Source organism: Hydra vulgaris, chromosome 07 (genome assembly GCF_038396675.1).
Source record: "Hydra vulgaris chromosome 07, alternate assembly HydraT2T_AEP".
In the NCBI taxonomy this organism is placed as follows: Eukaryota; Metazoa; Cnidaria; class Hydrozoa; order Anthoathecata; family Hydridae; genus Hydra; species Hydra vulgaris.
The window spans coordinates 27,042,042-27,069,897 of record NC_088926.1 but is presented as its reverse complement, the minus strand read 5'-3'; the positions used below and the strand labels follow the sequence as shown (position 1 = coordinate 27,069,897).

Sequence of the window (27,856 nt, the reverse complement as noted above, 5' to 3'; positions counted from 1 at the left end):
ACCCTAATCATTTACCTTCTCTACTTGACTTATGTCTTGTTTCTGATCCTAGTCAGTGCTCAGTTTCTCCACATTCACCCTTAGGTTCTTCTGATCACAGTTTGATCTCTCTAAAACTAATATCTCATTCTTCTTCATCACCTGAATCCCCCTATTATCGAACCTCTTACAACTACAGTAAAGCTGACTGGGATTCTTTCCGTGATTTTCTTCGTGATGGCCCTTTGGTAGAAATCTTTCGTCTTCCTGTCGACAAATGTGCTTCTTACATAACTTCATGGATTCAGGCTGGCATGGAATCTTTTATTCCCTCTCGACGATTCCAGGTCAAGCCTCACTCTCCTCCATGGTTTTCTTCACACTGTGCTGCTGCGATTGCCAATCGAAACCGTTACTTCCATATTTATCAGCAAAACAATTCTCCACAAAACAGAAGTCTGTTTATTACTGCTAGAAACAATTGTAAAAAGGTTTTGTCTAACGCCAAAACCCGCTATTCTCAGTTCATGAAATCTCGTATCTCATCTCAAAAATTAGGCTCTCGTGACTTCTGGAGAATCTTTAATAATATCAATAATAAGGGCAAATCTATAATTCCACCTCTCTTGTATGGTTCAGACTTCGTCACCTCACCTAAAGACAAAGCCGAATTGTTTGCTAAAAACTTTTCATCAATTTCGTCTCTTGATTCCACTAGTTGCGTTCTACCTGATATTGCCAACAAACAGGTTGATCAATTGCTTGACAATTATATTACTCCAGCATCTGTATCTAAAGTGATTTCCTGCCTAGACTCTTCTACAGCTTGTGGCCCGGACAAAATACCTGTTATTGTCTTGCAGAAGTGTTCTCCGGAGCTTTCATCTATATTCTCAAAACTATTCAACAAGTGCTTATCAGAGTCTTGCTTTCCAGCCTGCTGGAAAGCGGCATCTGTTATTCCTATCTTCAAAAATTCTGGAGAGCGATCTGATTCGTCTAACTACCGTCCCATAAGTCTTCTTCCTATCATAAGCAAGGTTTTTGAATCTTTAATTAACAAACACTTAATTTCTTATCTTGAATCGAATAACTTACTTTCTGACCATCAATATGGATTTCGATCTTCTCGTTCTACAGCTGATTTGCTAACAGTAATAACTGACAGGTTTTATCGTGCATTAGATAAAGGTGGAGAGGTTAAGGCCATCGCTCTTGATATTTCAAAAGCTTTTGATAAAGTTTGGCATGCTGGTCTTCTCCATAAGCTTTCTTCTTATGGTGTATCCGGCAACATCTTTAAGATCATTGAATCCTTCCTTTCCAATCGTAGCATAAAAGTTGTCCTCGATGGACAACACTCTTCTTCTTATTCTGTAAGTTCAGGGGTTCCTCAAGGTTCTATCCTTGGCCCTATACTCTTTTTAATTTACATTAATGATCTTTCAGATATTCTCACATCTAAGGTGGCATTGTTTGCTGATGATACTACCATTATTCTTGTCGTGATAAGAAACCATCACCCTCTGATTGCTTGGAGGGGGCATTTGAGCTTGAAAAGGATCTCACTTCTGCTACAGCATGGGGCTTACAGTGGCTGGTGAACTTTAATTCAGATAAAACTCAATTTTTTTCAGCCAATCGTTATCGCAATAATTTAGATCTTCCTATATTTATGAACGGTGATGTACTCGATGAGTCACCTACTCTTCATCTTCTAGGATTAACTCTTACTTCCAATCTTTCTTGGAAACCATATATCAAATCAGTTGCAAAATTAGCATCTGCTAAGGTTGCATCTCTTTATCGAGCTCGTCACTTTCTTACTTCGGATTCTATTCTCTATCTCTATAAATCTCAAATCTGGCCTTGTATGGAATACTGTTGGCATATCTGGGGTGGATCTTCTAATGATGCCCTTTTCTCTTTTAGACAAGGTGCAAAAATGCATTGTAAATATAGTTGGACCTGCTCTTGCAGTCAACCTCCAACCATTATCACATCGTCGTAATGTTGCTTCTCTTTCTCTTTTCTACAAATACTATAATGGGCACTGCTCTAAAGAACTAGCGTCTCTTGTGCCATCTACTATAATTCATTCTCGTGTTACTCATCATTCAATTAAGTGTCATCCTTTTTCTGTGACTGTTCCTAAGTGCTCCAAAAACGCTTATTCGTCAAGTTTTTTTCCTCGAACATCAGCTCTTTGGAACTCGCTTCCTTTATCTTGCTTTCCTGATTCATATAATTTGCACTCTTTTAAGTCGTCCGTCAATCGTTATCTTGCTCTACAATCTTCATCTTTTCTCTTTCAGTAACTTCTAACTTTAATTAGTGGCTGCTTGCAGCCTTGTTGGAAGCGAAGATGTTTAAAAAAAAAAAAAAATACATGCATTGAGAGTAGTTTATAATAAAGATAAATGCACTAAATGCCTACCAAATTATTGTTATCCAACATAATTTATTTATGCTTAAATACAAACTTGAGCTAGTCCTATCACATTTTCAAATTATTTTTTCAAATTAACACAAACAGATACACTACAAGAGAAACAGGAAAGTTTACATTAAAATAAAAATAAAAAAATTGTCTATTTTATACTGGGGTCCATACCTTTATATCAAAGTAAATTCAAAAATTTTGAACTCAAAATAATAAATAATTCTGTCACTATGTTTTTTAATAAACTAAGATACCCCATACTCAATTCAAACAGTTTTATTAATACATATTAAACGTTTATGTGTATCACTTGCTATTATTTAACAATGATGACCATGTATTATGAATCATAAGTTTTATCAAGATATATACCCGAGGAACCTCTGGTATATATAAACATATACCCGAGCTTGTTGTAATACAAAAAAAAAAAATTAAGATAAGTATTATAGGTTTATTAAGTATTTTTTAAATTATTTAATAATACTTTTTTTTTTTATAACACAATTGAAATCAAACTTTGTGGCAAATCTAAAATGTAATATTTATATGATATGGGTTTAATAAATGGTTAACTGTTTTAAATAAAACAAATAAGATCAGTTGGAGCTTACATATATAAATTTCATACTAACAATATCTTGATTCTCTGTATTTTCTGTATGATTCGCACTGGTTTGCTAAAAATTAGGAAAATAAATATTATTAATAAAACTTGTCATTAAACAGTATAAAAACAAATATAAATTAAAATTATCTAAAATTTGATATTTTATTCAAAATTAAATTAATTAGTTACAAAAATTATTAATAAACCAAATAAATCAAACACTTATTTTTATTATATTTATTAAATTCACAATCATTATAAAATAACTGTATAATTACAAAAACTACATGCATAATAATGCATTTAGTTTTTATAATAATCATCTTTAACCCTCACTCCTATATCACTCCTTCTATATCTACCTCACTACTCCTATTTATATCTATATCTATATATATTATATATATTTATAATAATATATATATATTAATATATATATATATATATTTATATCTATATAATTTTTTACAGGCTTCAGGTCTGACATAAAAAAACACAAGATCATTATCACTGTAATTAACTAAACTGTACTGAAGAGCAATAAACTGGGATAATTTTCCTGTTAAATTAATAATAAATAAAACTAGTATTGAATGTTCTCCATAAAAAGAAGATGACTAAAAAAGAACACCATGTTTGTTTTTTTAAACTAATTCATTGCCAACAAGGTTGCAAGCAACCACTATTTAAATTAGGAAACAAAGGATATTGTTAAAGAAAAAGAAAATGGTTGAGCAAAGACTTTAAAAACTCTAAATTGTATGAGTAGGGAATGAAGATGGAGGAGAGAATACATGAAGATGGAAGAGAGTTCCAAAGTACTGTGTGAGAAAAGAAACTAAACGAATAAAAGTTTTTAGGGCATGAGAGAACAGATACTGCAAAAGTATGAAATATTGCTGAATAAAGGTCAGAGTAAGAATGATTTTTGGTTGATGGAACTAGAGATGATAGCTCATTTGAGCAGAAATCATTATAATAATTTGATGAAAAGAGAAAGAGACGCAACCATAAAATGATGGAACAATGGCTTGCCAGAAATAGCAGGCCTAAAGTTAGAAAGAATGATTAAATCTCAAAAAATTTCCCAGATAAACAATATTAAGCAAATCCAAAAGTATCAATGGAATCAATACTTTGATCAGGAATCTATGCAAATCCAAAGTACTTCATTCAGGTTGACAATCCAAGAATCCAAAAAGAGGTATAACTACAAGACATACAGGTAGTAGAAATTCCCTGAAAGATCCAAATGACAATTCAGCAAAAACCAAAAAATGTTAAAAACTGATCTGAGTAAAGCTTTAATGATACTTTAAAAATTCATGCAACTGTAAGAATTCAACTCCAGATTTTGTAGATCAAATTGAATTGATGGATTCTGATACCTAGCAAGGAGTTTGGGGTGCAAATAAATTTCCTAATTAAAAATGTTGCAGAAATACCAATACTCTGACCACTAAAGCTGCAAGTGAATGGAAACTGAGTTTATTTTTATAGTTTCATACATTCTTTATAATTTTCATACATAGAAACGTAGATACAAGCATAGAAACAAACTTGCAAAAAATAAAAAAATTTAGAATAGTTCTTATCTATGCAAATGCTGCAGAGACAAATATTGCTGACAAAGAGAGAACTGTTGCTGATAGAATGTTTGGTGAAAGTACTGACTATGATTGGACATTTTTTGATTATATTGATTTAAATTTTTGTTGAAAATTTTTTCAACTTTATCATTTGATACAAATGATAAAATTGAAAAAATCTTGATTAATCAAAAATAATCTTGATTAATCAAAATTAACCTCTAATTTAAAAAAAAAAATCATTATTTTAAAAGCTTTTTAAGCTTTAACTTGCATTTCAGTTATAACAAAACCATTAGGGAGTCCCAAAAAAAACATTTAAAAAAAATATGTGCTGAGACGCCCTTAATATGTTCTGTATGATAAAAAAAACAAAAACACTGGTTTTAAAAAAAATTTTAATAATAAATGTTTTTCCCCAAAACCCTTGAACGTGAGTTACCAATATTATCAAAAAAAATTCTTCCAAAAAATTTATTTTTTATGCCGTTAAACCTAACATTTATTTTTATAAAATAAAGTTATCATTTTAAATATTTTCATATAATTTTGCTTCAGGTTATCCTGCCCATTAAAATTAAAACTTATTTTATTTAGCATTAGAAATACCCTGACCTCACAAAGAGGTCTGGATCAAGGTATTTTCATTTTATGAAAACATATTAAAACACAATCTAATAAAAATTTCTTGGTTTGTGTTAAAATTTTTTGATGTTTCCTTTTTAATTTATGTATGCTGAATCTAAATATGACATATTTTTAATTGCATTAAATTTTTGAACATAAAACTCAAAAATCAATTAAACATATAATTTATATTAATTGTATTGCATGGGATTTTACTTTAGTCAATATGTAACCTTTGCTAGTTTAAAAATGTTATGTTACAAAGCATCATTTTACATCTTGCTACATACATATGTTACATCTTGCTACATACATATGTTACATAATGTTACATTATCTTGCAATGTTATAGCCTCTCATAATTTCAAAAAATACTGAAAGTGAAAAGTAGAATTTTTATGAAATTTCATATCAATGGTTTCCTTTTATGAAGTTTGCTGTCATTGCATATCAAACACCAGGCATAGTAACCCATTATAGCTACAACCCATCTGTCCTTTTAGCTTTTTGGTCTGAAAAACTCCAGTTGTGAATGCAGGTAATGCAGTTTGATTGACATTTTGCATTTTATATCTGAATACTGTTCAATTAGGTTTTATTATTATTTTAGGTGCCCCAAGAAGTCCTAACAATCTTATCATAGAACAGCAGAAGTACATTTGATGAGAAGTTCATGCCTCCTTCCTTACCCATTTTAAAAAACTTGCCCAGAGGCGGCGTTGAACCACAGATCTCTACCTAACCACTGCACTATGGCTACTCAGAGTTCAAAACAGCTGCTCAAGACAAAAAATACTTTGAAAAAGTTTTAAATAAGAAGTTTTAAAAATCTTCTTATTTAAACTTTTCCACTAGCCACTTTTCCACTTATTGTTGCCTAAACGAAGTTTGAAAATCTAGGAAGTAATACCAATAAAAACATTTTTATAAAAACAATGCTGATTATCTAGATAAAAAAAAAAATTTATCTAGTTAATCAGCATTGTTTTTATAAAAATGTTTTTATAAACATCATAGCATACTCTTGAAATATTAGGAATAAAAGAGTTTATACATGAAAAAATACTACATTAAAAAAAGTTATAAATTTATAACTAAATGTTTACAAATATTTTTTAAACTAAATCTTTACAAATATTAGTAACTTTTGATAATATAGTTTTATGTCAGCTCAAACAAAAAGCAGAAAACTTTTTAAAGAAATTTGATTTTATTAAAGTTGTTTTTAAAAATCTAATGATACCCACTCAAAAAACTAAATTTCTAAAATAAAAATATCATAAAATAAACTGACTTCACAATATGCGCATTCAAAAAGCATTTCAATTATTTCATTAAGCATTCCTACCACTTTTAAAAACTATTTTACAATAACTTACTCTAACTAATTTTATATTATTTGCAGCTTTTTGTTGACTGTCTTCTTTCAAAGTTAAATTTGTCAATAAACATATTTTGTATTCATAGTTTAGTGTTAAAGCGTTTATACAAAATTTATTTCCGAAAAAAACAAATGTTTAACCTGCTGAAATGTAATTGTATACAAGTGTATTAAAAATTATTTATAGAAGCAATATTAAAAAAATTTTCTAAATAAAATTTCAACCTAAAAATTTTTAAATTAAATTATTAACTTGTTAAATTAAATTATTAAAAGATATTAACTAAAAACCAATTTTTAAATTAAATTATTAACTTGTTAAATTAAATTATTAAAAGATATTAACTAAAAACCAATTTTTAAATTAAACTATTAACTTGTTAAATTAAATTATTAAAAGATATTAACTAAAAACCAAATTTTAAATTGAATCGACATTTTTTTAATCTTTAGACTAATTTTATAACAAAAAATTGTTCACAAAATGAAATGAAATTTTAATAATTGTGGTATTATTACTCAACAATATTTATTGTAAAAAGTTGTTGATAAATATTCCTTAACAATATTGTTTTATTTTATTTATTCATTAACAATATTTATTGTAAAAAGTTGTTGCTAAAAGCTTGAACTTTTATTTATAAATCTTTTTTGAAGAAGCATAAAATATCATCATTATTAGATATGTTTGAAAAAATGTACAAAAAATTTAATTAAATAACTATTAACAAACTGAGTCAATTTTTAAAATTAAGTATTGCATTAAAAAAAACTATTTAAGATATGAATTAATATGAATCAGGAAAGCAAGATAAAGGAAGCGAATTCTAAAGAACTGATGTTCGAGGAAAAAAACTAGAGGAATAAAAGTTTTTGGAGCACTTAGGAACAGTCACAGAAAAAGAATGAGACTTAATAGAATGACGAGTAACACAAGAATGAATTTTAGTAGATGGCACAATAGACGTTAACTCTTTAGAGCAGTGTCCATTATAGCATTTGTAGAAAAGAGAAAGAGAAGCAACATGGCGATTTGATAATGGTTAGAGGTTGGCTGCAAGAGCAGATCCAGCTATGTTTACAATGCACTTATGCACCTTGTCTAAAAGAGAAAAGGCATCATTAGAAGATCTGCCCCAGATATGGCAACAGTATTCCATACAAGGCCGGATTTGAGATTTACAGAGATAGAGAATAGTCCAGAGTAAGAAAGTGTCAAGCTCGATAAAGAGATGCAACCTTAGTAGATGCTAATTTTGCAACAGATTTGATAAATGGTTTCCAAGAAACCATTTATCAAATCAAAGGGTAGATGACTCATCAAGTACATTACCGTTCATAAATATAGGAAGATCTAAATTATTGCGATAACGATTGGCTGAAAAAAATTGAGTTTTATCTGAATTAAAGTTCACCAGCCACTGTGAGCCCCATGTTGTAGCAGAAGTGAGATCCCTCCAAGCAATCAGAGAGTGTTGATTTCTTATCATGACAAGAATAAATGGTAGTATCATCAGCAATCAATGCCACCTTAAATGTGAGAATATCTGGAAGATTGTTAATATAAATTTAAAAGGGTATAGGGCCAAGTAATAAACCTTGAGGAACTCCTGAAGTTACAGAATAAGAAGAAGAGTGATGTCCATCGAGGACAACTTTTATGCTACGATTGGAAAGGAAGGATTCGATGATCTTAAAGATGTTGCCGGATACACCATAAGAAGAAAGCTTATGGAGAAAACCAGCATACCAAACTTTATCAAAAGCTTTAGAAATGTCAAGAGCGATGGCCTTAACCTCTCCACTTTTATTTAATGCACAATAAAACCTATCGGTTATTACTGTTAACAAATCAGCTGTAGAACGAGAAGATCGAAATCCATATTGATGATCAGAAAGTAAGTTATAAGATTCAAAATGAGAGATTAAGTGTTTGTTATTTAAAAATTTCAAAAACTTGCTTATGATAGGATACTAATGGGACGGTAGATAGACAAATCAGATCGCTCTCCAGAATTTTTGAAAAATATAGTTGCAAGTGTTAATAGAGCATCTTAATTTGATAAATATAACAATACAAAAAATTACTTAAATTTAATTTATTCTTAGGATTTAGGATTTTTTTTAAATATTTAAAAATAAATTATTCTTTATTTTTAATTTTTAGATTGTATTTTAGAGTTATTATCTAACCATATATTTCCTAATTTCTTCTGCTAATTCTTCAAATTTAGAATTAAGTAACTTATGGTCAGAAGTGATAGAATCCAATTCTTTTCTTGTGATAAAATCTTTATGAGCTTCTACCAATTCTCCTGTTGATGACACTACATTATCACCATTCTGATAACAAACAAACAAAAAAAGACATATTACTATCTTATTCAAACATTTGCAAAAAGTGAAAAAACATACATAAAAAGATATTCTTTATAACTAAATTTGCTTTAACCTGTTTTTGCTTTATGTCATCAACATTTTTTAGAACCTGCTCTACTAAGTTTTGATTCTCAGAGAGTTTATTCTGAAGTTTACTGGTTACACTACCTGCATCTGCCATACCCTTTTTCAGAGCAGAAATATCATTTAGCATTACTTCGATCTTTTGATTGCCAAAATTTTTATCCCTCGAAGAATTTTGATTGAACTCAATTATTTTTATCTAAAATAAACAATTCAATTTAATACAAAATTAAAAAGTTGTTAAAAAACTATTATAAACTAATTCAATATATAGACTTTTCAGTCAAAAGGGATTTAAAACTACTAAAATAAGTTATGTAGATTTCTAATTTTATAAAGATAATTAATCATAATAAAGAACTTTGTTATTATTTATAAATATTGTTGTCATTCTGAAACTGCCACACAGGTAGGGCGAAGCCATCACACCAAAATTAATTCATATTTTACATCCTAAAATAATGCTACCATAATGCATAAAAACTCAATAATTAGTCAATCATAAAGTTTATTTCAAAGAGTAAGGCTATAGTTATGCGGATGAGCAAGGTCTGAACTTCAATAACGATATTTTAGTCTAATGATAAAATGAGTTTATATATAAAAAAAAACTTTTACAATTATTTTCTAATAATATCTATATAGCAATATTATTAATAATAAATCCATTTAAAAAAAAAGGTTTTAAAACATTCTAGCCAAATTGTTCAACTTAAAGTAAAATATAAATTATACTGTATTTATATAAATAAAATTTGTAAAAAAATTATTACAAAATATTAATACTCATTTGAGGAAAAATTCTGTTCATTGCATGTCATGTGACAGATCTTGTTTGCATATTTAAAATATAAATAATTTCAGTTATATTTGGTTGAGTTTTAAAAGCAAACGCTTTAAACTCTTTCTCTAAATATTTTAATAGGAAATAGTTTGATTGCTAAAATTTTGTATTTTTCATAGAGCAATTGAAAGGAAGCAATAAAACTAATGCACTTTTTAGCTCAATTTACTTTTTATGTTTAATGTATATTTTGTATTTCTTAATTAGAACAAATTGTTTTCTAATGAATGAATTATTTTAGAACTTTTATTTTCGATTGTGATATATATCTTAAAGGGATTCAAAAGTACCAAGACAAGTTATATTTATTTTGTGAATAAACATTAGAAAATAAGTTTGCAATTACCAAAACAAATTACTAGATGAAATATTAACAAAAACCTTAGTTGAGTTGCCATTATATTTCTGATTAAAAGGTTAATATTAACTTCATGAATCTGCATTGTTTTTCTGCTATACTCAAATCTGGTTTGAATAATAAATGTACTTAACACAGAGTTTTTTTAAACAATTTAGTTAGGGTCAGGTTTAGGGTTAGGTTACACAATCATATTTTGATATTTATAGCAAATATTGATTTACAATATCAGCTATATATAACCAACAATATAATATCAACGTATTTTTTTATCATAATCAATAAAAAAACAATCTCCTGGAGGAGAAATTGAAACCGCAACATTGTCAGGTGCCCCTCAAAATTAAACCTCTCTTACTTCCATAGCATTAAACTTTTATATCAATAAGGTGAAAAATTAAAGTATTTAAGCGTTTTTTTCTTACTAACAATGCTCTTCCAGAAATAAAACATTGAAATTAAAAAAAAATCTCCCTGAGGAATTAAACCTGCAACACTGTTAACTATATTACATACATAGCACTATGCTAATATATTAATTACATAAAAAGATCATATTTGATGTCAAGAAACTTGATGGCCAGGTGAAAGGAAAGATTATTAAAAAAAAAAGTTTTTTTGGCTTCAAGATTATATTAACAGAATTTGTTTTTAACAAATGTTAGGATAACTTTTAAATTTATATATCTTATATTTGATTCGTATCCCATTTATACAAGTTTTATCTTTAAAATAAATATGTTAGTACTTCTTATTCATTGTGTATTTTATTTGTGTAAAACTTTTTCCAGATAATTCATTAAACTTTTAGTTTTTCATGCTTCCAAAAGGTTTTCCAAAAACATAAATTTAAATATATGGTTTTGAAATATATTTGTTTTTTGAACTTTTTCAGTCATTAAAAATGAAAATAAATTTTAACTTTTTCAGTCATTAAAAATGAAAAACAAATTGTTTTATTTATACCGTTTATTTGCCATAAAAAAAAGTTCAATTTCAATAAGTTTTCAACTTTCCGTGAAGTGAAAATAGATTGAATTCCATTTATTTCCGATTTCCAGAAAGTGGAAATTATTTAAAAGTTATTCACTTTCTTTAGGTTTTTACATGATATTAGTAATATAATGTTACTATTAACTAAATTTGACCTTACTTCCCTAAACTTTCCAATCACTTTCCAATGGAAAGTCATTGAAAAATTTATTTAATTCTTACCTATTTAAACAAAATCCGACCACTTGGAGCTTAATAAGACCTGTCCCAGTTTATTATTTTCAAAGAAAAAAATAGTTTTAATGTAAAATTAAAAAAGACAACCATCTCTACTATTTGTTAAATGCGCTGGCTTAATTATGCAATGAACAATACAACTTATCCTAACCAAAAAGTCCTATAAGACCTATAGGATTTTGGAATTTAAAAAAAAAAACTTTGATAGCTATAAACACTTTTTAACTTATGTGTTTTAATTCAATGAGGTTAAAATCTGAAATCTAAATATTTTTTAAATCTTGTAGAACCCTATAGAACTTTTTGACTAGGGCAGTTAATTTAAAAAATTAAACTGGTTTATTCTTAATTTTTAAAAAAATAAATATATTTATTACCGTTGATGACTTGATAATTTTTTTTTTTAGTTATACACTTAAATAGAATTTAATTATTTATTTAATTTTAAAGAGCTCTCATTTTAACGCCAAAGCAAAAAAAAGTATTATAAAATAAACAAAGGCTGGTATTTTGATAATAGAAGCATTTTTTTTCTTTTTACTATTTTTTCTTTATAAAACAAATTCAAAACAAATATATTTCAGACGCCAAACGAACTGCGATCTCACTTCATTTAATTTATTGAAGTAATAGAATATAATAATGAAATTTCTTTTTAATGCATTTAAGGGAACCTTATTAAATTACCCTTGGTCTTAGGTGATTATTTTACACACAAGATAAACGTTTACTGGAAGAAATAAACTTTTATAGAAAAGAAGCTTCCCTAAGTCCTTTAAGTTTTAGTCGAATTCGGGAAAAAAATTCATCAAGTTTCCCTATGTTAGCTAGTGCGGTTCAAAAGTATTGCATTATACCAGCATCTTCTGTCGCAGTAGAATCTACTTTTAGTGAAGCAAACTTTATTCAAAGAAAAAAAAGAAGTATCAAAAAGCTTAAGATTTATGTTATTTTTCAATAGTGCAAAAAGTAGCCCTTTATATAATCAACTATTTGTAAAAAAGAAATCTTATTAAATAAAAAAAATAATAATAAAAAAATCATTCAACTTTTTTTTGACTTTCCAATGGGAATTGATTAGAAAGTGTAGGGAAGTAAGGTCAAATTTAATTAACAGTAATATTATAAATTTAATGTTATGCAAAAACCTAAAGTAAGTGATTAATTTTTAAATACTTTCCACTTTCCAGAAATTGGAAATAGATTGAATTCATTCCATTTCCACTTCATGAAAAGTTGGAAATTTTCTTTTTTTTTTTTCCTTTAAACCAGGCTTGGATAGGAATGGCATGAGATCGCACACTGTAATTGACCACGCTTATAATATTTTTTTTTTACAATTTGACCACCGCAGTTTTGATATATTAACAATTTAAATGCGATTAAAAAAATTAATACATTATAAATAATTTTTAATTGTTAATCTTTTCTAAAGTTGTTATTTCACACAAAGGCTTTAAATAAAATAAAAAAATAATTATACTGATTGTTTAAAATAAAAGTATTATGTGTAAATTAACAAATAATGTTATATTTAATTTTTTTTTTGTGTAAGCATGTTTTTTTATGATAAATTTAAATATAATAATTTGCTTGAAAGTATTTTTCCATGGTCTTTCTAAAAATCTTTTGAAATATAATTTTTCAAATACTTTAAATTATGAATAAGTTAAATTAAATCTTCTGTTGCAATGGAATGATTAAATTGCTTTATTTTTTTTTGTTTCTATTTTTAAAAAGAATTGTTAAAAACTTTTTTTATTAACTTGACTAACTAATCAGAGCATGAAATGATTAAAAATTACTATTTTAAATAAACTACTGTACTTTTTTAAACAATTTTTTTTTCAACTTTTTTGAAAAAATAAATGTTTATACAATTTAAAAATAATATATATAACACTTTTTAGTAATTTAAATAAAATTTGTTCATTCATTCAACAATCATTAGTGTAATTTATAAAAGAGTTTTGTGCAACTTTAATGAAACGTTACAAAAGATAAATTTTTAAGTAATTTATTTTAAATGCAATTAAAAATGTAACAAAATTTTTCGTTATTATTTTTTTTTTTAATGCTTTCATATTTTCTTTTTTGTAAGGAATTCCTTTATTCCTTTTTTTTTTTTCAATTTTCTTCCTAGTTAAGTTTAACTAACTTTCTTTTTTCAGCGCATTTCTAAAATCATTTAAACATCTAAACAGTCGTGGTCAAGTTGTCAAAAAATGATTGAATTGAATAATTTTTTAAAGTTACAAATCTTTTGAAATTTTTATTTTAGCTAGACATTTTTATGGAATGTTGGAATTTTTTTTTTCTCTGATATAAAAATAAAAAAATAAAAATAAACCACCTTTTCTAAGATAGCAACATCTTGTTGTTGTATATCAATAATTGAATTTCTAACATTCTGTATATCTATATAGAGCATCTCATTGGACTTGGCCTGTTCTATGGTATGTGAAATAATTTTTTCATTGGCTGAAAAAAATTAAAAACAAACTAAATAAGTATTGTTAAATGAATGGATAATAACTTAATAATTAATCTAATCTGGAATATAAAAATACAGTCAACTCTCAATATCTCAAATTATTGATATCTCAAACTTTTTTTTGCAGTCCCATGGACATGTACTCGTTTAAGCTAAAATCCTTTAGATAACTTGAACCTTAATATCTCAAACTTTTTGTTATAGCGAAAAACATTTTTAGTCCACAGGGCAATTTTCTCTTGATATCTCAAACTTTTCAATAATTTTTTTTAAGAAATGTTTTAATAACATTTAATTTTTTTAAATTTCAATTTTCAAAAAGTATTACTATAAAATTTTTTAAAATTCGATTTTGAATTTCAATTTTTTTTTATGAATTTCTGAAAAGTATTCCTTTAATAGATTAATTTTTTTTTTTTGTCAAACGCAATACCATGCCAATCTATAATATATATGCCAATCAAATTTATAATAGAAAAATGCAAGGTATTAAAGATCTGGAGACAGGGATGTCAAACAAAGAGTTTGCCCATAAGTATGGTGTCCCAAAGAACACATTATCAACTTGGATTAATAATAAAAACAAGTTATTAACCTCACTGGAAAGAAATGGCACAAAATCTAAACGGAAGAAACTTCGTAGAGGTAATTTCGAAAATGTAGACAAAACCATATTCATGTGGTTTGTTGCAAAAAGAAGTCAACTAGTACTAATTGATGGCACCATGTTGAAAGAAAAGGCACTAAAATTTGCAGAAGAATTAGGAGAGTTGGATTTTAAAGCATCTGTTAGTTTCATAATTGCAAAGAAAGGCCAGTTAAACTTTGTCATATCTTGTTCAATTCAAATATAAACAGATAAACATGTATCTGTTTATATTTAATTTATTTAATTTTTCTAATGTGTAATTAAAATTCAATTATTCTGTTCCTATTTTTAGGAACGGCATCAGCTTTAAAATAATCTCAGACAAATGTGCCACCCTGACACAAATGATATGACTGCTTCATGGATTGAAACTACACTTCCAACATTGCTTTCAAATTACTAACTTTAAACCATTTTTAATGCTGACGAGTTTAGACTATTTTATCAGTGCCTTCCAAACAAAACATAATATTTATACGAGAAAAATGTTTCGGGGAAAAAAAAAAGTTAGACTAACAGGCATGGCAACAGCTAGTGCAGCGGGAGAAAAATTTCCTATGTTTGTTATTGTAAAATCTAAAAACCCACAATGTTTTAAGCACATTAAACAACTTCCTTGCACATATAAAAAGTTAAAAAAAGCTAAAAACAGAGACCTGGTCACAGAATTGGTAAAGAAACTGGACTCATTTTTTCATGCTCAAGACAGGAAAATAACGAACCCCTGCCAAAAATTTCTATAGTTCAAGCAATTAAAGATCTTGTTTCTTCATGAAATGCTGTGTCGGAGGAGACTGTCATCAACTAATATAAAAAAGCTAGTATCAGCATAACAAACCAGAGTATTGAAGAAGCTGATGATGATCATCCTTTTAAATTTTTGACAGAAGAACTTAACCATTTGCAAGAGTTAGATCCTAGTGCCGTCCAAATAGATCTCTCAGCCAAATCTTACATTGGTTTAGATTGCGATGTAGTAACCACCGGTTTACTTGCTACTGATGCAGAAATTATTTTTCAGATTATAGACTCTAATTTTGAAAACAACGATAATGAAAATGAAGATAGCGCCATAGAAATTAACGTCGAAGCCCCATCACATCTATCTGATATACAATTAGAAAATGCTTTTGAAACGATTCAAAATGCTTCACTATACAGCTCAAAATATGGAAATGAAATACAATCCCTAGCACTAAAACTTGAGGATTTTATGAAGATAGAAAAAATGGACAATTTGAAGCAATATCAGATAACAGACTTTTTCCAAAAGTTGTGGTTTTTGTTGTTAATGATTTTTGTCAGAAAAATAACTTTTTTAAATAAAAGTTGGGCGATTTTATTTATTTTTAACTCCTCTCTTGATACCTTGAATTCTCGATATCTTGAAGTTTTTTCCCGGTCCCCTTAGTGTTCGAGATATCGAGAGTTGACTGTATGTCAAAATATTTCTAAACCTAAATCATCTGAATTTCTCAATCAAACAAAAATGAATATAATTAGTTTTTTAATAAAACATCTCAAAAATGTAAATTCGAAATTTTGATCTCAAAATTCTTTTTTTAAATCAATCATATTTACTTTTGTTAAAACTTAATTTTAAATGACACCTGATTGCCTTAAAGCAACATATAAAATTATCTTAGAGAAATCATACATAGTCATCTCAATTTAAAACTTAATTTTATCAATGCTTTTAATCATTTTTAAATGTTTAAATGGAAAAATTTTAGACTACTTGAACTTTACAGACTATTTTATGAAATCACTCAAAGCACACAGAAATATTTCTGTTATTATAAGAAAAGTAAAATTTGAGTGTTAGTAAAATCAATTTTTATTTGGTGACACTATTTTTAACATGTTGCCAATAGAAACCACAAATAAAACTTTATTCAAATTACTTTTAAAAACTTATCATAGTTTTAAACAAATAATGTAAATATATATCTTTTATACTTTTATACCATTACTTTATTTTAATTATATCCAGGATATATATTGAAAGCAGTACTTACTACCGAAATGTTTATCAAGTTAAATATTATTGTTTATTATTGTTGTTTATTAATGTATTAATTTGCTAAACTTTTAATAGTTAAAAATAAAACTACCTTTAGCTAAGCTCACTTTAAGATCATTAATTTGCGTTTGTGTATTTAATATAAAAAAAGCAAGTAAAAGACAACCAGATACCACCACAGATATCAATACAAGAACAGCAATACATTTAAGTGTAAAAAGCGGTGATTTTCCACTTGCTACTCTGGTATCAAGTTGTTTCCTAAAACAGAATATCATAAACAAATTATAAATACTTATATCTTTACATGCATAATTACCACCGCAAGGAGGGGGGACGGGAAGAGAGGGAGTCACTGGGTACTTTTTTCTATTTGGAGTAATTAGAGTGAGTAAAAATTATTATTATAGTATAAACTTTTAAGTTTATATTGAGCTCTCTTGTTAATAAAAGAGTATCAAAAAAATTATTGATTGGTTATAGTTTCTTGACTACATTCAAAACAAAAAATGTTGAGTTTCTAGGAAAAAGATTCTGGCTCTTAAAGCAGAAAAAATTCTGCAAGTAGGACAAAAAATGCATAAAAAAATAAACGTACATTCAAAGATTGTGGTATACAAAAAATGGAGAAGGGAATAGCTCAACAACATTCAGATTATTTACTACTAATTCCTCTCAGACATGTCAAGCTATTGAAATAGTAAATTCATTCATTTGAACACGACCTTCTTTTTCAAAAATGATTTCCCTAATATATTATTATTATATAAATCAAGACATTTGAAAATCTTTAACTTTATTTTATGTAGGATGACATTGCAAATGAGTCTTGCTAAGCTTAGAAGAACTATTGCCTCTTTTAAGTAGAAAAATGTCAGCAACAAGAGTTGAAAATAAAAAAGAAATTTTGGTAACCTTTGCTTTACGAGGATTTTTTGTGCGACTAAGGCACGCCTTGTTTGTCCACATTTTAAGTAATTTTTTTAGACACACTGACCACGGTAGTTCGCATCTTTTAACTTTTTAAGCCTTTCAATAATTCGCGATGAAAAGCTAAACTTGTTTAGTAAGAAAAAAACCAATTCTAAAAAAAGGTGACAAAATTGTAATGAAATATCAAATTTTAATTAGAAAACTAGAAAAATTTAATAATTTAAAAAAAAAATCTAAAAGAAAAATTCTTTTTATACAAATATTGTATTCTTGTTTTTAGGGTGGTTGTTATTTTTAGCTACTGAATTTGATACAAGTTATGGGGGGAAAAAATAATATTTTATAACAATTTAACAACAATTGAAAGTTTTGATATGCAATTTATTCACGATTTTTATCAGCCCATATAATAAAGAAACTAATTTGCAATGTATGCTAAAACTATAAGAAATTGTTAACTTATTTTCTTATGTTTATTTGTCTTAACGTCTTTTTTTGTCAATACTTATATAATAGGAAAATAAGAAAATAAATTTATTTGTTTACTATTTATTTGTAAAATATATTATTTGATTAAGAAGTTTTGCAATGACGGAAAAATTAAATAAAAGAACTGCACGTTTTCTTTTATAAATGTATTTACCAGATTTGATGCCTGTTTGAAATTGTGTCCTTTATATTGCCCAATTTCCAAACGCCAATATGAAACACTTCAGATAATGAACATAACAATTGCTCTGTTTGAAAAATGTACTTAAAAACTTAAAAAACTTTTAAATAGGTTCCTAAAAATTTCGTTAAAAAAGTTCAGTAAATTACAAAGCACTAGCCCACAAGCTTGTGGAGCATCGTCAATAACAATAGTTCATTAGGAAATAAACTATCAAGTTTAAATGTTTTTGCTAAAATAAAAAATGTTTTTGCTAAAATAAAATAAAAATTCAAACTTGTCCATACTTCTAGCGTAAATAATTAAGTGTTTTCTTCAAATACTGACTGAAAAAAAGTTGCGAATAAATAGCATATAAAAAAAAAATTTTTTTTGTTATAATCTTATCTGCTTTTTTCCTATATATATCAGTGGTGTACACTGGATTTTTAGATGTTAGAGTTTTGACACTTACAGGCATAGTGCTAACTCCAAACTTTTGTATGTTTATGCTTATATCAAAAGAGAATGTTTTGCAAAAAATTGGGGTGATTGGAGCTTGGGAACAAAAAACTCTAATTTTTAGGCACACACAGCCCTTAACATGGGAGCAACAAGTTTATAAAATATTTTTTTTACTATTTTGATCTAAATTAATATTCATCAACAAATTTCAAGTTTCATGCAATAATCTCTTAGTGTTCAGTTTTTATGAACTTACAATGTTTACAGCCCCCTCAAATTGAGGGGGGTTAAAACTTTATGTGGTCATAGTTTTTGAAAAATAAGAGATGATTGCATGAAATTTGAAATTTGTTGATGAATATAAATTTAGATAAAAATAGTAAAGAAAATATTTTATAAACTCGTTGCTCCCACGTTAAGGTCAGGGTGGGCCCAAAAATTAGGGTTTTTTAGTTCCCAAGCTCAAATCTCCACAATTCTTTGCACAACATTATTTTTTTATATAAGCATAAACATACAAAGGTTTGGAGTTTGACAATGTCTGTAAGTGCCAAAACTCAAACATCTAAAAATCCAGTGTACACCTCTGTATATATATATATATATATATATATATATATATATATATATATATATATATATATATATATATATATATATATATATATATATATATACTTGAAACAAGCGCAGGACAGCCCGGTAAAAAACATTTTTTAAAAAACGCCAAAGCATTACATTTTTTTGAATCAAGTAGCTCGGTTTTTATCATTTATATTAAAAGATTGTAGTAAGTTATTAATTTAAATTTATAGTATAATATTTATTACAATTTCTGTCCGATGGTTTTTATAAACTTCAAATAAATATTTTAGCTTTTAAAACTCCTATTAAATTTATTTTATAAAAATTTTAACGTAATAATTATTTTAATGCTTATAGAAACCAGTATTTTTTATTACACATTTAAATTTGAGTTGTTATGTAACATTTGTTTTCACGCTAAATATTTTCACTATTATAAGTGTTTATAAATATAAAATTAATCATAGAAAAAGTTTAAAAAGATTTATAAAAAAATACTTATTTATATAAATGTAATTATGTATAATATTCTTTGATAATTTAAATAAAATGGGTTTATTATAAACATTATAATTAATTTGTTACTTTATTTAATAAAGTAATCAGTAAACTTAATAAGTTATTTATTTGATATATTTACATTGTAATTTATGTATTTATGTATTACGTTGTAATTTATGTAATTTTGTGTTTTTATTATACATTTGTATTATATATTTAATTATGTATTTAATAATTACATAGCTTATGTATTTAATACATTTACGCAATAATTTATGTATTTAATAATTTCTAAAGCATTTCAAATTTTAGTTTTATGAGCTTAGATTTTTTCTTTTTCTTTAAGATTTTCTTTCTGTTCGATTATTTATCTTACAAATTGCATTCCCAAGTTGTAAAAACAAAATATTTTATGTGTGGTCAGGAATGGCATTCAATCGCCTTTCTTTCTTTCTTTCTTTATATATATATATATATATATATATATATATATATATATATATATATATATATATATATATATATATATATATATATATATATATAATATATATATATACACATATATACATATATATATATATATATATATATATATATATATGTATATATACATATATATATATATATATATATATATATATATGTATATATACATATATATATATATATATATATATATATATATATATATATATATATATATATATATATATATATATATATATAGATCTATAGTTTGTTGTCTTTGGGAAGAGCGGAAGGAAAAAAGTGATTCTTACGCCAACACATACGTCACTTTTAATTACTTTTGACTTTCATCCAACATTTGCATGTTGGACGAAAGTAAAAACCATTAATTTAATTACAAATAAATCGTTTTTTAAAAAAACCACAAAAACGCAAATTTAATTGACCAGAATGTTTTTAAAAACATTCTGAATGTTTTTAACAATATAAACAATGTTTTTATTTTTATTTTTTTTAATAAAATGTTTTTATTTTTAATTTTTTTAATAAAATGTTTTTATTTTTATTTTTTTTTTACTGTAAATCATGCGCGGAGAGTTGCTACATCGACTATCTTATAGCCTGACTTGCAAGGGAGTGCTGCTACATCGACTGACAAATAGCCTGACTCGCAAGGGAGTGCTGCTACATCGACTGACAAATAGCCTGACCCGCAAGGGAGTGCTGCTACATCTACTACCTTTTAGCCTGACCTGCAAGGGAGTGTTGCTACATCGATTGAGGGTTTGGTTGGGGCAGGCAGTCTATCAATTAATAAAAAAAATAATTTCGGTCTTGCATTTTAATTTTTACTTTTTGTCAACAAAATATGGAAAAAACTTTTGGACAAAATCTACGGGTTGTATATATATATATATATATATATATATATATATATATATATATATATATATATATATATATATATATATATATATATATATATATATATATATATATATATATATATATATATATAGAACTCTTATATGTTATCAGAAAGTTTTTTCCGTATTTTGTTGACAAAAAGTAAAAATTAAAATGCAAGACCAGAATTTTTTTTTTTTTTAATTGATAGACTGTCTGCCCCAACTAAACCCTCAGTCGATATAGCAACAATCTATAGAACTATATATATATATATATATATATATATATATATATATATATATATATATATATATATATGTGTGTGTGTGTTGAGTATTTTAAGCAGTATTTTAAATAAAAGTATTTAAAATAGTTTTTAAAATACTTTTGTATTATTTTTATTTTTATTTGAAATATTTTTATTCATTAGTATTTTCAATTTTATTTCAAATACTTTTCAAGGCTATTTTTTATTTTGTTTAAAACATAAAATACAAAGTACTTTTCCACCAACAGCTAACTAATTAAAACTTGGTTTCCAAAAATTCCTTGGCTGGATTGTGCTGCCTTGGACCACCCTTGGTAATGCTATCTATTAATTTGTTATTTGATTACTATGATTAGAGGGAACCAATCTACCAAAATCCCAAAATGGCGAAAGAGAGGGAAACAACTGAAATTGTAGAAAATGAAAATGCTGAGAGTGAACAAGACGTCCCTACAATACTTGATAGAAAATTTTTCAAAATTTTATCTAAAGGTAAAAATACAGGGGATGTTAAAATTATTGCACAGTGTATGTTATGTGTTGGCAAAAAAACTTACAGTGGTTCACTGAAAGCAACTTCTAATTTTACTCAACATCTTCAGGTATGTATAAAACTACAAAAACACTATATTATATTGTGCATTTTATGTTTGTTATATAATAATCAGTAATCATTACTCATTAGTCATTAGATAGAACAATTATAATTTAATTTTAATATAATATTATGAGGCATGTGTACATTTACTGAAAAAGAAAGAGACCAGACCAAATACAATTTATTGATTAATGTGGTATGGTATAAATATTAAATAAAATCGTTTAATTTAACAAACAAACCAAACAATGAATAAAATATGTAATAAATCATTCTCATCTCAATGTCATAGTAATCAAACATCCATTTTACAGGATGAAGTTGACAAGCTTATTGCTGACTACGTTGTGCAGGAAATGCGCCCTTTGATCACAGTGGAAAAGCCGCATTCAAAAATTTGATCCACGGACTCAATCGCAATGTCAGTATACCTTGTCGCAAAACATTAGGCAAGCAATTAAACGCCCGTTTGCAAAAAATGCGTGATGATAAAAGAACAGTCTTAAGTAAAGTACCATTTGTTTGTACAACAGCTGACATTTGGTCAGTAAACCGAAAGAGCTACTTAGGATTGACAGCTCACTATATTGATATTAGTACTGAATGCTCAGTATCACGCATATCTGTTGCTCTTTCCTGTCAACATTTTGTTGGAAGTCATACTTATGACTCAGTGGCTGCAATGATCTCAAAAATTCATAATGATTATGGGTTACATGTCAAAAAAACTACAGCAACCGTAACAGATAATGTCTCTAACTTTGGCAAAGCCTTCCAAGAATTTTTTATAGACACTAGCAGTACTGCATCTGGTTCAGGGATCTCGGCAACTGCTGAAGAACAAATTCAGGAAACAGGAACTGGTGATGATGATGAAGCAGAAAATTCCGACAATGATGTTGAAATAGCGGACATGACTGCAGTCCTAAATTTACCAGTTAGCGAAGACACGGATGCTGATACTGAAGTTGTTCTGCCTCACCATGAAGCTTGCAATAGTCACTCTCTCAGCCTCACATTAACTACAGATAAAGCATGTGATTCTGATGCTAATTTCAAACGTCTTTATCGGGGGGTCTCTGCATATATTTTTCAAAAATGTTGTTTTTTGGGACACCATAATATATATATATATATATACATATATATATATATATATATATATATATATATATATATATATATATATATATATATATATATATGCATATGCAGGCTTTGGCAGGAATATTGGGCTACAGCCTGTGCCCACCTTTATAAGTTAGTTTACACCAGCAAAATAAAACCCACACAAAATATAAATTTTTTTGTGAAATAAATGTTAAATATGCTGATATTTTTTCATTTACTTTATCTAAAAAAACTTCTCACATAATGTACTTTCAACATTTTTTTTTTTTTTTGTTATTCTCCTCGAGGCTACTTAATAGTGGTTATACCCCTCTCTCAACTCTATAACTCCGAAACACAAACCTTGACGAACAAGGCCGCTGCGTACTACCAGGGACGTGATGGGGGATCGAACTCGGAACCTCTCGCTTATGAAGCGAGGGCTTTACCACTACACCACTACAGCACTGGATGGACTTTACCACTACACCACTACCGCACATGGATGGAAAATTTCAAATTTAAAACTGTTTCTTTTTTAGATTAAAAAATTTAAAAAAATTTAACTTAGCATGTGCTAAAAAAAGTTTACTTGATTATTATGTAACATTATAATGTACAAACAGGAGCAATTCTAAGAATAAAAACAGGGGGGCAAAACCTACATGAACCTTAAAACCTACCTTTAAAAAAATTGAACTATACAATTGAACAAAGTTCACTTGTGAGTAAAGAAACAAGTTGAAACAAAAACAAAAAATTATAAAAAAAAACACAAGTGAAAAACATGCAATTAGCTCTAAGCAAGAAAATAAGCGTGATGTAACTTAGAAAAACTAATATTTTAACTTAACAATTATCCAACTCATGTAACTCATGTAGGTTTAATTACATAAGTTTTTAAACAATTTGTTGCTCTTCCACTTGTTATTATAGTGCTTGCCAAAGTTTTCATATTCTATAACATTTTTATTATATGAAGAAGGAAAACGAATGAACTTTTAAATTTCTTTTGCCGACCTGATGCTGACCTCTAAAAGATTGAGGTCGGCAAATTATTGCCGATATCATTTCTCCTAATTCTAAGGGCTCAATTACTTTCAATAATTGAAGATTATTATTTAAACTTTTACTTTTTTTTTATTTAACAATTTAAATATGAAAATCAATTTTTGATTAACTCAATTAATAATTTCTATTTTTAGCTAAACTACAAACCCATTCTTTCGAACTTTAGACTGATTTTTTCTGGGCGGAGGAAGCTTAAACTCTTCGATTGCTTCTTCAGAATCTGAACCATGATCCAAATTTAAAAGCATTTCTTTATCCTTGCTCATTTTTTACAACTATAAAAAATATTAGTAAATATAATTAAATCGCTTAACAGTTTATAAATACAGATATGGAAGGGAAATAAACAGATAATGGGAAGGGAAATGGAAGGGAAGTTGGAAATTTTTTTGACTAGTCAACTTATTAATGTCATCAACTTTTAATATGAGGAGTGAATAACTTTTGACTTCACAAAGTAATAAATTTTGATAAACTACAAATTACTTTTAAAAAAATCAAATACAATCTAAAGCACATGCCTTAGAAGTCAAATGATATTTAGGGCTTTTGAATTAATAAGGAAATGTGTATATTTATATAGTTACATCAATTATTAGGATTATACAAAATTTGTTTATATAAGAAAAATATTAATGGTAAATAATAATGTGTTCATGTATTAACTTCTAAATATGTTATTCAATAACTGATGTTTATGAAAGTTTATGTTTGCTTTTCCAAAAACCTTGTGTAACTATCTTTCTAATTATTATCTCTGGCTATGAATATAAGACTTTAAACAATTACACACACAAAAAATTTTATAAATTTATAAAATTATATTTTACTAAACAAGTTTTTGTCAAAGCTGTTAGTAAATTCACAATAACTTACTCATGTATTTTGCTTAACATTAAGCTTTTGTAGTTTTTATTTACTTTTTTATATTGTACAAAATGAAAAGCCATATTGAAAATTTCAGCCTATCTCTTGCTTATTTGAAAAGAGTTGAAATATGATTAAACTGGTTATCATGAGCAATTTTATGCAAACATTAACTATAAATTGTCAAACTAACATACAAATTAATAAAATAATCGAGAAAAAAGTAGTATCAAAATGGCACCTTTTTTTTATTACAAGAACTTTTTTTAAATTTTGATGCAAATAACCATTTAAAAAAAACAACTTTTTAAAAAAAAAAATTTATCAAATTTAACTTAATTAATCTCTTCTTTATCTCCAGTAGCTTTTGGGGTACCTCAAGATTTTATTTCTTATTAATGATCTTCCTGATGACTTTACATCTATAGTAGCTCTTTTTGCTGATGGCAATAATGTCAACATTCCTAATGAATGGGAAGCCTCTCACTGAGTACTCTTCTTTTCATTTTCTTGAATTATGATTTACAACTGACGTTTCATGGAAACCATATATATATATATAACCGATTGCTAAACTAGCATCTGCTAAGGTTGCTTCTCTTTATCATGCTCACCATTTTCTCTTACCTGATTCCATTCTCTACCTCTACAAATCTCTTATTCATCCCTGAAGGGAATACTATTGTCATATTTGGGCTGGTTCTTCTAATAATGCTCTTTCTCTTCTAGACAAGGTCCAAAAATGCATTGTAAACGTAGTAGGACTCGCTCTATTTGCTAAGCTTGAGCCTCTTTCTCATTGTTGTAAAGTTGCATCTTTCTCTTTTCTACAAATATTATCATGGCTGCTATCATTATCATGCATAAAGTTGCATCTTTCTCTTTTCTACAAATATTATCATGGCTGCATGCTGCTCAAAAGAACTGTTATCTCTAGTTCCATTAATTAAAATTCATTCTCGCTTGAATTGTCATTTAGCAAAGTCTCATTCTTTTACTGAATCTGTCCCTGAACACATAAAAAATTTTATTTGTCTAGTTTTTTTCCCTGCACTTTATTGCTTTGGAACTCTCTTCCATCCTAATGTTTTTCTGACTCATACAAACTTTAACTTTTCAAGTCTTCTGTCAACCATTTCATTGCTCAATAACTCTATTCTTTTTTTCTAGTAACTCTCAACTTAATAGTGGTTGCATGCAGGCTTGTTGGAAGTGAATCAGAAAAAATTTAAAAAAATAAATTGCATTTTATGAGTATTTTATGTGACATTATGCAGCTTTACCTTAATATATCTTTTTTTTTCCATTCCATCTTTTTTTTCATTTCTATTAGCCATTTTTCACCTTTGTTTCAGCTTCAGTCAAAATTAATTTAAAATTAAATTTAATTAATTATAATTAAATTTTTTTTATAATTTCTTTTTTATTAGTTGAAATGTTTATTAGAGGCATTCTAATAAACATATCAACTAAAAGATTGCATATGTTTATTTGTTGCAGAAACATTTTCATTGCAGATCTAAACGATAAAAAATGTGAGTTTTTAAATGAAATTGGTGTGGTGGGTATTGATAAAATTGATATTGAACATATGTACAGATGATATAGTCAACTCTATTTAATCATGTATAGGTAAATATTTGTAAGACTGACAAATTGAAATAGTTGTTTATAGAATAAATAATTTTTTCATTGCTGTCTAAAAGTTTAAAAGCATACTTTGTATCTTATATATAAAATTGAATTTTTTTCTAAGTCACCACTAACACCACACTTGTTGAACTTTTAAATACATGAACCATTTATTTAATCAAACTTGGCTTCCTCAAATTGTTTTATTGTAGTAAAAATTTTCAATTATATCTAAACTGCAAGATGTTATGTTTCCATGTTTACCTGTGTTTTTTGTTTTTAATTCTGTTAATCCATATCAACTCTAGAACATTGAACTTGAATGCACACTTTCTTAGTGTTATTTCCAGCTCTTAATGTTTTGAAGCATTTTAAATTTCTTTTTCACTGTATTCATATTTTGGAATTTTATTGATACTAAAGTATTTGTTACCACTATACTACACCTTTTCAAGATGTAATTGAGAACTTGAAAGTTGTAATTAAGAAAAGCAAGATGTAATTGAGAAATACATAAATATAAGTTGCTATATGTAATTAAGAAATGCAACACGTAATTAGGAAATTTTAAAATGTAATTGAGAAACCCAAAATGAAAATAAGAAATCGCAATATGTAATTTGAAAAACAAAAGTTGTAATCAAAAATTGTAGTATGCAAATGAGAATACATTATTTGTAATTGTGAATTTGTAAAGGTCATGATAAAAGATCTTCTTGGACATGCATTTTAATAAGTTAATAATATCAACAGCAATACAGTAATGGAATTGAAAGATCGTTATGTTATTTGTCAATACACTATGAACAGAAAGTCGGTTATTAAATTGAATCCGTGCAAGCATTTATTTTACCAAATTTGTTTACGTCCATTTTTGGAACAACCAGAAGCACCTTGTCCAATTTGAAGACATGAAATACATACAACTGAACAAGTTGAAAGAAAACATTATGTTTTATCTTCATCGAATGATAGAAGAAGACTTATTGAATATGCTGAGCAAAATGACAATTGGGTGACTCTGGCGCAAACTTTAGGTGTCAAATATACGACAGTATACAATTGGGTTTGCAGCAGAAACTTAAATTTGATTGGAAGAGGTGTAGT

The 27,856-nt window shown here is 26.9% G+C and overlaps 1 protein-coding gene across 4 annotated transcripts in view; it reads right to left on the bottom strand.

The window, feature by feature from the left end:
• The window catches only part of LOC101234500 (uncharacterized), a 46,649-nt gene that overhangs the window by 14,574 nt on the left and 4,219 nt on the right, over nucleotides 1–27,856 (bottom strand). For 3 of the 4 annotated variants that reach the window (XM_065801517.1, XM_065801516.1, XM_065801518.1), the window contains exons 2-7: nucleotides 24,398–24,525; nucleotides 16,782–16,951; nucleotides 13,878–14,005; nucleotides 9,082–9,291; nucleotides 8,823–8,972; nucleotides 3,037–3,102 (exon numbers count right to left, since the gene is read on the bottom strand). In XM_065801517.1, the coding sequence (XP_065657589.1) occupies nucleotides 3,037–3,102; nucleotides 8,823–8,972; nucleotides 9,082–9,291; nucleotides 13,878–14,005; nucleotides 16,782–16,951; nucleotides 24,398–24,516 (843 nt within the window). In that variant the 5' untranslated portion in view covers nucleotides 24,517–24,525. The remainder of the gene's footprint in view (nucleotides 1–3,036; nucleotides 3,103–8,822; nucleotides 8,973–9,081; nucleotides 9,292–13,877; nucleotides 14,006–16,781; nucleotides 16,952–24,397; nucleotides 24,526–27,856) is intronic. The other variant, XM_065801519.1, reaches the window with a different exon arrangement.